The sequence below is a fragment of the Carassius carassius genome, chromosome 44, assembly GCF_963082965.1.
Source record: "Carassius carassius chromosome 44, fCarCar2.1, whole genome shotgun sequence".
Classification (NCBI taxonomy): Eukaryota; Metazoa; Chordata; class Actinopteri; order Cypriniformes; family Cyprinidae; genus Carassius; species Carassius carassius.
The window spans coordinates 14,314,265-14,327,182 of NC_081798.1; the positions used below are offsets into that span (position 1 = coordinate 14,314,265).

The 12,918-nt window shown below is 39.4% G+C and overlaps 1 protein-coding gene across 1 annotated transcript in view; it reads left to right on the forward strand.

The window, feature by feature from the left end:
• Nucleotides 1-12,918, forward strand: part of thsd7bb (thrombospondin, type I, domain containing 7Bb) — a 66,679-nt gene that overhangs the window by 35,556 nt on the left and 18,205 nt on the right. The window contains exons 4-10 of the mRNA XM_059538184.1: nt 5,895-6,143; nt 6,234-6,394; nt 6,961-7,116; nt 7,541-7,741; nt 11,022-11,213; nt 12,388-12,631; nt 12,712-12,827. Coding sequence (XP_059394167.1) covers nt 5,895-6,143; nt 6,234-6,394; nt 6,961-7,116; nt 7,541-7,741; nt 11,022-11,213; nt 12,388-12,631; nt 12,712-12,827 — 1,319 coding nt within the window. The remainder of the gene's footprint in view (nt 1-5,894; nt 6,144-6,233; nt 6,395-6,960; nt 7,117-7,540; nt 7,742-11,021; nt 11,214-12,387; nt 12,632-12,711; nt 12,828-12,918) is intronic.

The window sequence follows — 12,918 nt, forward strand, 5'->3', positions numbered from 1 at the left end:
GCCTCAGTGAAGCGTTCAGCGAAACCCTTAACCGACTGGCCAAAGAGGCCGGAAGGCGAGATAGGAGAGTCAAGAAAGGCGGATTTGTCGGCGTCTTTCATCTCCGTGAGCGTGAGCCAGAGGTGTCGCTCTAAAACAGCGAGGCTTGCCATGCTTCGGCCGATCGCTTGTGCTGTGGTCTTTGTCGCACGCAGGGCTAGATCAGTAGCGCTGCGGAGATCTTTAAAGTCATAGGTATCTGGGGCAGACTCGTCCAGGTTACGGAGAAGTCTGGCCTGAAAAACCTGCAGCACAGCCATGGTGTGTAGAGCCGAAGCAGCTTGACCAGCGGAGGTGTATGCTCGGCCAGCGAGAGCTGAGGTGGTGCGGCACGGTTTGGATGGATGCACAGGCTTCGACCGCCATCCTGCGGCTGAGGGCGGGCAGAGGTGTGCAGAGGTGTGCAGCAATTGCCTCCTCGAGAGGGGGGAGGCTCTCGTAACCATGGTCTCGGGCGCCGTCGACAGAGGAGAGCGCTGACGAGACAGAAGTTTTCAAGCGTGTGGAGAATGGGGCTTTCCACGACTTCGTGAGTTCATCGTGAACTTCCGGGAAGAAGGGGGCGTTTCTTTGCGGAGGGGCCGAAGGGCGCCCCTGCAAGAACCATTCGTCCAGCCTGCTTTTAGCGGGCTCGTCTGGAGGAGACCAGTCGAGCTGAAGGTCGCTGACAGCCCTTGTAAGCACGCGAGTAAGCTCCGCGTCGATATCAGCACGTTGTCCGGTGCAGCTGGGGGCTGTAGAGGGGGGGGGGTCCGCAATGGAGCCGGACCATTCCTCACTACTGGACGCGGCGAGAGAAAGGCTGTCGTGTCTGTCCTCTTCCGCCTCAGGCGCTCCGAAGGAGAAGGGGGCGCTGGTGAGCAGAGACTGGCGCTGCTCGTCCACGAAGAGGACAGGCGAAGGAGAGAGAGCGGGCGAGCCACGCGGGGAGTGTTCCGGCGTGAGCTCGCGTGTAGCAGTGTGCTCAGGCATTCTCTGATCGCGGCGTTTCTTACGCGGCACTTGAGAGAGAAGAGGCGGAGCGGGTGGAGCATCGTGGCTGGTTTGAGCTAATCGAGCCCACAGGGTCGATATAGCCATGTTGTCGCACTCAGGGCAGCCGCCCTTGGAGAGTGCGTTCTCAGCATGCTCGCGGCCCAGGCAGGAGACACAGAGGATGTGGCGGTCCTCGCTGGGCAGAGGGCCTCGGCAGGAAGCGCAGGCCCGAGGCATTTGAAACAACGCCTCGAATTTTGGAGAAAAAAGTGTGATGCAGCGGCAAACACACTAGCTTTATAAAGGATATAGTCACGCCGGATGGCGCAGCAGGAAGGGAGTGCTGAAGGCGGCATCGAGATGAAGCACGAGCCGACGTCCTCAGATCTGCGTTGCAGTGCTATCCCGCTGAGAGGCTTTTCGACGGCGTGTAGAGGCTTCTCCGGAGAAGACAGCGAAGTGCAGGTGAGATCGCTGAAGGAGATGAAATCTGATCCCTATGGCGAAGCGGTGGCTTATATAGTTCCAGCCACGCCTATTTTGGCGCGCTCTGACGTCCAATGGGCGCGAAGCGCCCCCATTGGTTCGTTCCTCTCCGCCGCCTCACCATAGGTTGCTGCAGTTGCCACAGCACAGCCAATAAGCGCGCGAGCCGCTTCGCTTAGGTCTGCTGTGCTGCAGCACTGCGTTTTACATTATTTAAAAATTAAGGATAATTTTTGGCTTCATATTCTCGAGAAAAGGGGACCTTTTCCCATAGCGTAAGCTAGCTTACGCAGTACGAGAGTACTCTCGAAAGGGCTGAGACAAGTAAGCTATGAGTTTTGATTTGCTGCAAATATTTTCAAGTTCTGTGTACTTATATTTGATTTAATAATAGTTCTTAGCACCCACTGACAGCCATCTATTTAAAAAATTTCTAAAGCTCAAGGGGAAAAGAAAAGGTGGTCTGACTGAACCAACTTTCTGAAGATGTGGAAAAGTTGCTTTTTGTTAAGGGACCGTTCGGTATTTATGGAAGGGGTCACCGGAGGAAAATAGGGGAGGGTCATGTCTTTTTATTCTTTGTTGAGGGGAGGGTCATCCAACTTTTTTTTGTCTAGGGGGAGGGTCACCCAACTTTTGTGAAAACAGCAACATCTCAAAGTGGCTTGTTTGGTGCATATTTATTTTTTTTACATGTAGCTTCATGTAGCTCTCGTGGTCTCGGCCCCCCATCGCTATCAGATGCGTCTGACCCAACAAAAATCCAGCGCTGTTGGACAGTGCGCACGCACTTCAGAGCTCAGAGAAAGTGCATCATGTCATAACAGAATGCCAATGAAATGTTTACCTGGCAAAGCTTTAAAGCACGACAAATAATGAACTTTTATGATTGCGAATAAGTGCAGTGTCCCGTGAGTGTAACTCTACCGCTGCATTAACATGTGATGTGAATGTACGTCGAGTTTTACAGTATTGGGACCGAGGCGCCAGAACTGCAGCTGATAGAATGTCCGCTGTTGCACGATACTATCATATTTTAGTTTCCATTCTTGTTTTCACAATAATGTTAGTGAGTAAATCTACTGAAATTACCACCATAAACAGTGGAGTGTGATGTGTAAGATGTAGGGCTACCACATCTTTAAATTACTATATTAGTATTATTTGAAGTTAACATAATAAAATACGTAGACCTACCAAAAAAAGTTGAGGATAAATTCGAGCAATTCCAGCGTTATGGACGTCAGGATGTGACATTTGCAGTCAAAACTTGAAATATAAATTCTCCGAAAATGAATTTAATACCAATATATTGAAATGTCTGTTTATATCATACTCCCTTAATAAAGGAGTCAAGAGATTAGAAAAATACCAGTCTACACATGTTTTATATTTAATATGAGTGAAATACACATGTGATGTGATGTGACAAAAAAAAATCTTTAACTTTTAGGTGGCAAAATATTTTTTTGTAATTCTATGAATTACACTGCGCAAACCAAAAGTAATATAGCCACCGGATGAAGAAGGGTCGGCCTCCACAGAACATAAAATATTATTTGTATTTGATTTTTCGTGTTCCCATTTATGAGGGAAAAAAACATTGTTATGGACGTGACAGTTCTCCATTAATGACATGACCGTTCTGAGAGCGACCTCAAACAGAAGCACAAAGCCTTTCTTTAAAGTGAATTTCGTTTTTTTATTAATTGTATCTTAATTTTAATCAATGTTTCATCAACCAATTGCCTGGATTTAATAAATAAGAAGTAAATATAGAAAATAGATAATCATGACACGGAGGCAACGGCGAGTGAACTGGACTCTCGTCTCATGAACCGAAACTCAGCGTAAGGTAGGCTACTTGCCTCACAGACCTGAGAAATATATAGAAAAGCTTGAAATGTCTACTTTTAAACAGAACAATTCAAAATGAAAGAAAACAGACTGCTCTCTACTTATGTAGGCTACACCGTATGAAATGTGCATTTCTTTCTGGCGCGTTCACTACTGCGAAGATTGCAAGTCAGCATCGACAGCGGTCGACACAGAAAACACGTGTTTATTAATAAACAATTAAAATGTCTCCTTGCTATATTTGATTCATAATCATTACTTTTGACGGTTCTTTGTGACAGCTTTTAGATGCTTTCACACCGCATCAGCAAAAACACGATTTTTTTCAAATCTAAAATCAAAATCGTTATACGAACCGAATCGTAGGTTTGGTCTATCGTTACAGCCCTAGTAAGATGAGAAAGCAGGAGTTTATAGTTGTAAAAAAAAACAATGGCTATCTGAACATCTTTGCCAAGCGCAAACCAGAAGTAATCAATAAATTATACTTCAATTATATTTCACAATCATTTGTGAAGGTCATAGAAAAATGTATTGCTGGCGAAGGGAGGGTCATGTATTTTTTGACTACAGATCTCAAAACTCCTCCGGTGGCCCCTTAAATAAAAAAACGAACAGTCCCTAAGAATTTTTTTTTTTTTTACAAATTCAGCACTTAAGATGAAAAGCCACCTATTATGCCCCTTTTTTACAAGATGTAATTAAAGTTTCTGGTGTCCCCAGATTGTGTCTGTGAAGTTTCTGCTCAAAAAACTCCACAGATGATTTATTATATCATTTTGAAAACGGCTATTTTCAGTGGAAGCAGAAACAGGCTGATTTTGTGACTCTTTATATGGAAATGAGCCCCCTTTTCCAGAACAGGGCTGTGCCTTTACAGCTCATACCTCAGATACTCTGCTAAAAACATCTATTTATTTTGGCTATCATGTCTATTGTGCTGAAATTATGTTTTTTAAACTACATTAGTTTAATCTTCTGACATACGGTTTTCTGAGCGCACACATCCAATGCAAGCGCACAGATACATTGAGTTCTCTGTCACACTAAGTTCTATTTCAAGTCTTATTGCGCTTAAACTGTCAAATACACAAGTTTATGTTAAAGACACATAAGTTGCAAAAACACAGTCAGTTATGTCTGTGAAGGTAAACAGTTGGAAAAGAAATTGCATGTTTATATTCGATCTGTGTATTAAGTGACAGCAGCGTAATATACAATCCCTATACTTCTGTCTATAATGTTGATATGACCCAAACAAAATAAAAACAGAAAATCACTCACTGCTATTGAGTGAATAATTTTTGTAGCTCTAATAAGAAGACATTTCTTACTTGAATGCTTATTTAAAATGCTTTAGTGTGAAGATAAACATGGCAGATTGTGTGCGGCTCACTCAGGGCGGGGTCGTGGGAGGGGCTTGTTAATGTGATGTCACATTCTACAGACTCTGCAAACACTTGTTCTGAGACACTGCTTATTATTTATGGGGATTAAAAAAGCAGCAGGTGGATTTTTATCATTATAGGGTGGTTGTGTACACACACTGCCAACACATTTATGTTTAAACAACATGTAAAAGTGAATTTTGCTTAAGAGGTGCCCTTTAAGGTTTACATTTTAAAAAAAAATTTAAAAACATTTATGCATTTGCATATCAAACTTATTATCCCAGTAATATTATTCTTTGATTTTATTTTATGACTAATGCCTTTATAATAGTATACTGAAGATTAGCACTTTGTGGTCCCCTATTTAACTAATCCACTAATGTTTATTCAGCGTCCGTTCAACTCTAAAACAAGCACATTTGCAATCAATACTCTGCAAGTGATGTTTTGTTGTCTATGCAACAAGCATCAATAGTGTTACCAACAATAAGATGCTAATGCCAGTCTTTATTTGTCTACATAATAAATTAACATAATTTTCTGTCTTCAGGTTATAAGATTTCCCTTGCGGTTTGAAAACTTTTTCGCATGCGTATTAAGCCAGACTAAACTTCTGAATAAATTGAACACCCACGGACCACCCCACCTCTCTCTCACAGGATTTCATAGTTTGCTTTCGCTTGTTTTGTATGCCAATATATTCAGCGAGAATCAACAGCAATGCTAAAGCCTTGGAGAGTTCGAAAGACAGGTTGAAAAATGTTCTGTTTATGTCGCTACCTTTTTGTCATACTAGCCAGAGGCTAAATGGATGCCAGCAGCTTCAGAACAGGCACATGAAACCTTTTGTTGTTGTTGATGTTGTTGTTGTTTTATTTTTTTTTTTAAGTAAAAAATGAAATCCTTTGAAAGTAACTACACTAATGTAATTTATATATATATATTTATATATATATATATATATATATATATATATATATATATCAAAGATGGATAGAGGAGAGCTCAACAAGCCACTTAACCCAGTAGTAAGGGCAGCAGAGGGCCACAAAATACAGTATCAATCATCTTTTTACAGCAATACAATTCTTCATTTTACAATGTCATAAAAAAAGATGACACTGTAAATTTCCTTCTCACCCCCAGTCTTTGCGACCATGACAACAGCCCAGTGAACTTTCGTTCATGCATGATGCCTAGAGACTGTAAAGTGTCTGATTGGTCACAATGGAGTCCGTGTTCAAAGATGTGCCGGACATCTGACCAATCGCCTGGCTTCAGAATCAGGAGTCGCAGCCTGGAGAGAGCAGCCATTGGTGGAGGAGAGCCATGCCCCACCCTGGAAGAAAAAGCTAACTGTAACGTTTTAGAAGACACTCTGCCACTGTGCCTAAGGTGAAAAGACAGAATTGTGCATCCGAAATCTTTTCAAAAATAAAAGTCACCATAAAAGCATGTTATTGATACTGTGAATGACTCCTACAGGTATGAGTGGAGGGTGACCAGTTGGAAACCATGCCAGGTGACCCCACTTTTGAGCCAGCAGGACCATCGCCATAACAACACCAGCATCCTGTGTGGACGTGGGATCCGAACAAGAGAGGCATATTGTGTCAGGATCCATGACAACACAGTACCATCCCATAGTAAGAACTCTGTTTTTAGAGTCAGCTATGAATTATTAACATAGAAATACCATTGAGTTATGTTTTCAGATAACATTTAGTCTTATTAAGAGTATTGTGTTGTTAGAATAGCAACAAGAAGTGTGTAAATTTGTGGCCTATGAAGCACGATTCAGACCATTTATAAGATTCCATTTCAGTGAGGACGGTGCTTTGGAAGACTTTTTGGTTTTGGATCACAGCACTAATAATATGTCCATCAAAAGCAATGTGATTAACACAAATGAGAGTCTTTTTTTAAACATAAACAGTGTGGGGGAAAAAGATTTTCTAGATTGCTTTCATTTTATTTAATCCTTCATTGGCTGTTGAGTCTCAGGGCACAACGCTAAGGGGGAGATTTAGTTTCCTCTGCATTTCTGTTTTTTTATTTAAATGGTAATCTGTGGCCACACAGTGAGAAAGACGGATTTGAATTACATTTTTTTTTTGTGCAAGCTTCTGTTAGATCCTTAAAAATGCATTTCATACAGTTTTAAAAATATACCACGTTTTCTTGTAAATCTCTCTTTGTTTTTTATTATTAGTCAATCGGCCTGTTGGCAGGAACTTGTGCACTGGGCCTTTACCGCTATTGGCTGAGTCTTGCTTCATTCCCTGTCAGAAACATTGTCCCCTCACGCCTTGGTCACCCTGGGGACCCTGTCTCCATGACAACTGTTTGGAACCTCAAGGAAGAAGAGGTGAGAGACGAAAACATCCCATTAAACAAGATCGCACACATCCAAATCTAACTCACATACACTTAGATTCACACCCTGTCCTTGGTTTCTTCTCTCAATAATGTAAATCATGTGTGAATATCAGGTGTGGTGTATCTCTGACCCTTAGCTGTGGTGCCACCTACTTAGTGAGGCGACAGTGACGGGGGACAGCTGTATTCCTCTATTTAGTCTCACTATTATATTCCATTTTCTATTTCTTTTCTCCATTCCTTATAATGTGCATATATATTTGTCCAAGATATTTGACTGTTGCGCTGCTTATTTTGCCAGAGTGTGGGAACAGTATCTGCAAAAATGTTGGCATTGAGAATGTTTCTGTTTGAGTCATCACTAACGGTTCTTTTATTTTGTTATTTTGCATATGTGTACACGTCATTTTCAGGTTTCAGGGTGAGAACTCGTTCTGTAATTACGGAGTCTTCCATGGAGTCTGACAGTTGCCCTCACGTCAGTGAAGCAATGACCTGCAATGAACCCGTCTGCTTCCAGTGGCAAGTGACCTCACAGGGACCCTGTGTTTCGCAAAATGGATCGTGTGGCCCAGGAATCCAAGAACAGACTCTGGAGTGTTTGATCGCCACAGGTATGCAGCTCACTGTTTCCTTTATCATCCATTTTTTTTTTTTTTTTTTTTTTTACTAGAACTGTTCCTAAAACTGAAAAAGTCTGTCATTATCTTTTTACCATCATGTTATTCCAAACCTGTAGACTTACTTTCATTCATGGAACACAAAAGGAGTCATTTTGTAGAATGTCCAATATGCTTTTTTCCAAAACAAACTAAAAAAGCACCCTAAAAGGATCATGCAGTCCATATGAGTTGTATGTTTCAAGTCATTAAAATGTTTAATTTTATTTAGCCAGGTTTAAAACCTTTTGTAATCAGTTATCGAATGTTGTAACAATATGTACATCATTATGGTCAATCACTTTATTCATTTTGTATGCTAAAATCAGTATGTGTACAGCTCCTATACAAATAAATGATTAAATGGCCAGATTGATTATGAAAGGATCAATGGCGTTTGACGCAACTGACGTCAGTTCTGGTGTGCTGAGTCTTGAGATACCATGAGAATGTTTTCAGGAACTAACAAAACAATTTTATGGCTTCAGAAGAATATAGTGAGCCAAATGTGCTACTTTTAAGCTTTATGGACTATACTTTTTATAGTGCCTAACATCCTCCATCTTACACTACCAATTAGAGTTTTCAAATAAATGTTCTTTTGAACTTTTTTTTTTTTTTGAATCTTGAAAAGCTGTTTACAACATTGATCATGTTTCTTGAACAGCAAATCAGCCTAACAGAAAGATTTTTGAAGAATTATGTGACACTAAAGACTGGAGTAATGATGCTGAAAATTCAGCTTTGCATCACAGGAATAAATTGCATTTAAAAATATATTAAAATACGAAACATTTATTTTAAATTGTTAATATTTCATAGTATTGCTGTTTTTACTCTATTTGTTTATCAACTGAACATGTAGCCTTAAACTTACTTTAAAAATATTGAAAAATCTTACTGACCCCAAACATTTTGCAAAAAATCTCCAGAAAAATCATTCTGAAAAGTTATTAGGTTATTAAATAAGGACAGCATTTACAGAACTATCCCTTTAATTATCTTTCTCAATCCCATCATTCTTCACCTTCATCCCTCTAATTACTTTCAACCTTCTGTTATCCACATCCTCAAACTCTTCAGTGATTAGTTATTTTTATTCACATAAGCAAATGATCAGCTTTCTTTTAATCTCCTCTCCACCCGGCGGGTATGTGGCATATTTCTGATCTGTCATCTGTGCTTCTCAACTGCCAAGGAGCCTTAGGTGTCCTCTGAGGTCTTTCACTGTAATGCCACTCATTCACGTCAAGTGCCAGCATGTGTGTTGTCCATCAGTAGTAAACCATAAATGGTCTTAAGGGGTTTACAACTGTATGTGAAACATGTCTGTTTGTGACTAGGCAGTCGTCAGGCATGGCTGAATGCGATGGAGCTGGAATTTTACATTTGACACACACATATCTGCATTAAACCTGACAGCATCATCTTCCCAGCATGCACTAGGAATTTTCTACAAAATGCAAAGTGAAGCTGAAATGCCAAAGCCATTAAAACTGAAGTGCAGCTGACTTAATGTGATAATGTATTCTCGCTGGAGATTTGAGTTGTAATCACTATACACTTATCTGACGTCACCAAAGTCACCTTTTCTGATGTTCCCACAACAACATTAGATAAAAAAATAAACTGAACATCCCAGCTGTTCAGTGTGTGAGTTTATATATCATACACCATATATTTACATTTTCAGTTTTCTGTACTGGCATGATAATAAAGTACTAAAATCCCGTTTGATATATGTGCTAGTTTTGATCACATTACTATGCATTTGCTATTAAATTTTGAATGGTTGCTATAGGAAATTGCTTATTGGCCTCAAGTGTAGTTTTTGCTATGGCCGGACATGGTTCATAGCTTCATTTACAAAAGTTATCCCTCCGGTTTCTGTGATCTGACTGCAAGTTCGATGTTTATGAAGTAGCATGCTATTGAATTCTGCTGTCTATCAGCAGTCCTGCAGTTCTGGTGTGCTATAATGCACTTTTTAAGGCTCTAGGTAGATAATCACTCTGGGAAATTGCTTCTTCTAACAGTACAAATAGGTGAAAAAATCTCCCTGTCTGCCATGAGAAAAGAAAATGAAATAAACCCTTATAACGCAACAGGAAAGTGGTGATTACAGGGGTCATAAAAATATATATTAAGAGCTGTGCATCTTCAGACAAGACAGTCTCTTTAAAAAAAGAGCTCAGTTTGTGCATTTATATCTTAGGCAAGGAATACAATTCAGAGAGATTGATTTTTCAGGCCTAACATCAATTGGAGAAACGTTGCCCTTCCTGCATCTGAGATGTAATGAAGAAATGAACTATTGCAGCTCAATATCTGATTCTCAGAGGAGAGTCTGTCCAGACCATTACTCGCCTTTTATCTTTGTTCTTTTATCTCACAAACAACCTGAAGAGCATGTTCTAATAGTGCTTGATTCTGTGCTTGTGTGTCCATTGTTCATTCCAATCTCACAAATAAAAAGATCTGTGAGATTGTTTTGAATCCTCACTGAGTTATATACTAAAATAATGTAAATTTTATTTTCTTTTTTTCTTGTTTACATTTACTCAAATAATTGTGGTTAAAATTAGGCCCATTAAAAGAAAAAGCTGAGCCTACTGAAATCCATTAAAACTAATTTATAAGAATATATAATAACATATTTTTTCCCATTTTAAGCATAAGCACAATCTTTAGTTAGATTAATGTTCAGAAAATAAAAAATCACCACTGAAATTCACTGGTGTTTATTTATTTTGCAGTGAAGCAGTTAGGACTCTTGGGAGTATTTTCCATAGTGAACTGAGTGCTTTACTGCACCATTAATTATCAGTTAAATATTTTAAAGCTGTCTGTTAAATTAAAAAAAGTGCCTTAATGTTGTCTAATCTTGGTCTTTGAGAACAGAATAGAGCAATCAGAGTGCAATTAAACATCTTGTTTGCATATTATTCTACTTTAATTAAAGAAAGTGATTGTAAGATGCAAGATAAGAGGAAACCAAGATTTTCATGTACAGTGCTTAAAACAAGCCATGATCATTATTCCAATGTTCTAATTTTGTTTCTTGCAGTACATTTAATTGCATATTTCCTTATTCAAAGATGTTAATTAAATATGCTTGTTTATTAAGAAATAATAAGTGTTACTTGAAAAAGAAACTGTGAAAATGAGAACAGGGAAATGTTTTCCTGATTAGATGCATTTAACATAAATGTCTGCTTTCCTCTGTGCATTATAGGTGATCCAGTCCCTAATGATCAGTGTTCAGGAGATCCTCCTCCAGTCCAGCTGCCATGTGAGATGCCCTGTCCTGGAGACTGTGTACTGGGACACTGGAGCCCCTGGACTTCCTGTTCCCAGTCCTGCTCCAGTAAACACAGAGAGGGACAACAAAGTCGCTCACGTCTTGTTCTGGCTCTTCCTGGAAAGGGTGAGTTCAAATTGAACATTTGGTTCACAAGCATTTAGTTTGTGCAGTATACATAAGACACCAGGCCAAGTGATTAGGGTACAAGTTGAGCTCAGAATTTCATGCACATCACATTTTCATGATGGTAAAGTTGATGATGATATGGTTGTGTCTTGTCAGGTTATATTGTGAACACTCAAAGAGGATAAATAATAAATACATATAGCACAAATTAAGAAAATGTGTTGGAAATGTAACATTTCCAGCTGTTGCAGAAAAACTGGGAACAGCAGCCCTCACATACTGGGCTTTTATAAAGCCCTTCTTTGAGACTCTTTCCATTTAATTATTCAAATGCCTTATTTTAAACTGTAGACTGATTTACCAAATCTCTAATCCTCATTTTAAACTGATGTTCTATTAGTCTTTGTCCTGACGTCCCCATAAAGTAGGTCTTTCCCATGAATTATAGATTGTTTCTTTATGGCACATTCACCAGGGACGTATCCTTTGTTTGACCCCTAAAACATATGTCCTTCATCCTTAAATATGTGTGGGTGTGTGTATACTAGTTATTAATACATTATAACCTTTTAAAAAATATTTAACTTGAGCTCACCAAGGCTGCATTTATTTGATCAAAAATACAGCAAAAACTGTTGTATTTAATTATATAACGATTGCAATAGTCATTTAAAATGTACATTTTTAGATTTTTAAATGTAATTTATTCACAGAATTTTTAGCATTCATTACCCTAGTCTTACATGATCCCTCAGAAATCATTCTTATATGCTAATTTGCTGCTGTGAATCACACATATTATTTTTTCTGGATCCTTTGATGAATAGAAAGTTTAAAAGAACAGCGTTTGTATCACTTTTGAATAATTGAATGTCCTTGCTGAATAAAAGTAATAATTAAATTTTCAAAAATCTTACTGACATCCAAACTATGAATATGTATAGACATTGTGATATATGAATCTGTTGAATATGCACAGCTAATGATCGATATGCATATACAGTATAATGATATGCTGGATGGCTAATGAATGATTCTAGAATGCCATATTAAATCAATGTGCAGTATTTTTAGTGCACAGTAGATTTGTTGAAGTTATAAATAATTGCAAAGTAGTTGTTGCTCTATTGGTAGGTTTGGGATGTAAAAAATACCTTTTTTCTTGTTATAGATGGAAAGCCATGTCCTTCGGCCCCTGAGCTGGAGCAGCGGAGACCCTGTGGCACACACCCATGCACAGTATACTACTGGGATACTTCACCTTGGGATCCCTGTATGCCAGACACCATCACAGAAGAGAGTGAAGCTAACAGCACAACTCCACAGATGGAGAATGATGCCACCTGCGGTACAGGGGTACAGATGCGCCAAGTCACGTGCAGAAGAGCTGGGAATGGACATGTGCTGCCAAAACGGTAAGGAACCTCAAAATCTTTCATCCCTAAATTCTGTGTAGAACACCATACAGGTAGTCTCATTCTGGAATATACTTTAGGTGTCCTGAATCCTCTCGTCCTGACTCGATCCGGTCTTGTCCTTTACCTTGCAAAATTGACTGCATCGTCACACCTTTTAGCGAATGGAGTGCCTGTCCTGCTTCCTGTTTATCAGGTAAACTTCTTGTCCCCAACAACATGTCCTAACCAGACAAAACTTGACAAGTTTGAACTTCATGTTTTTTTTTCTCTCAATACTGTGGATT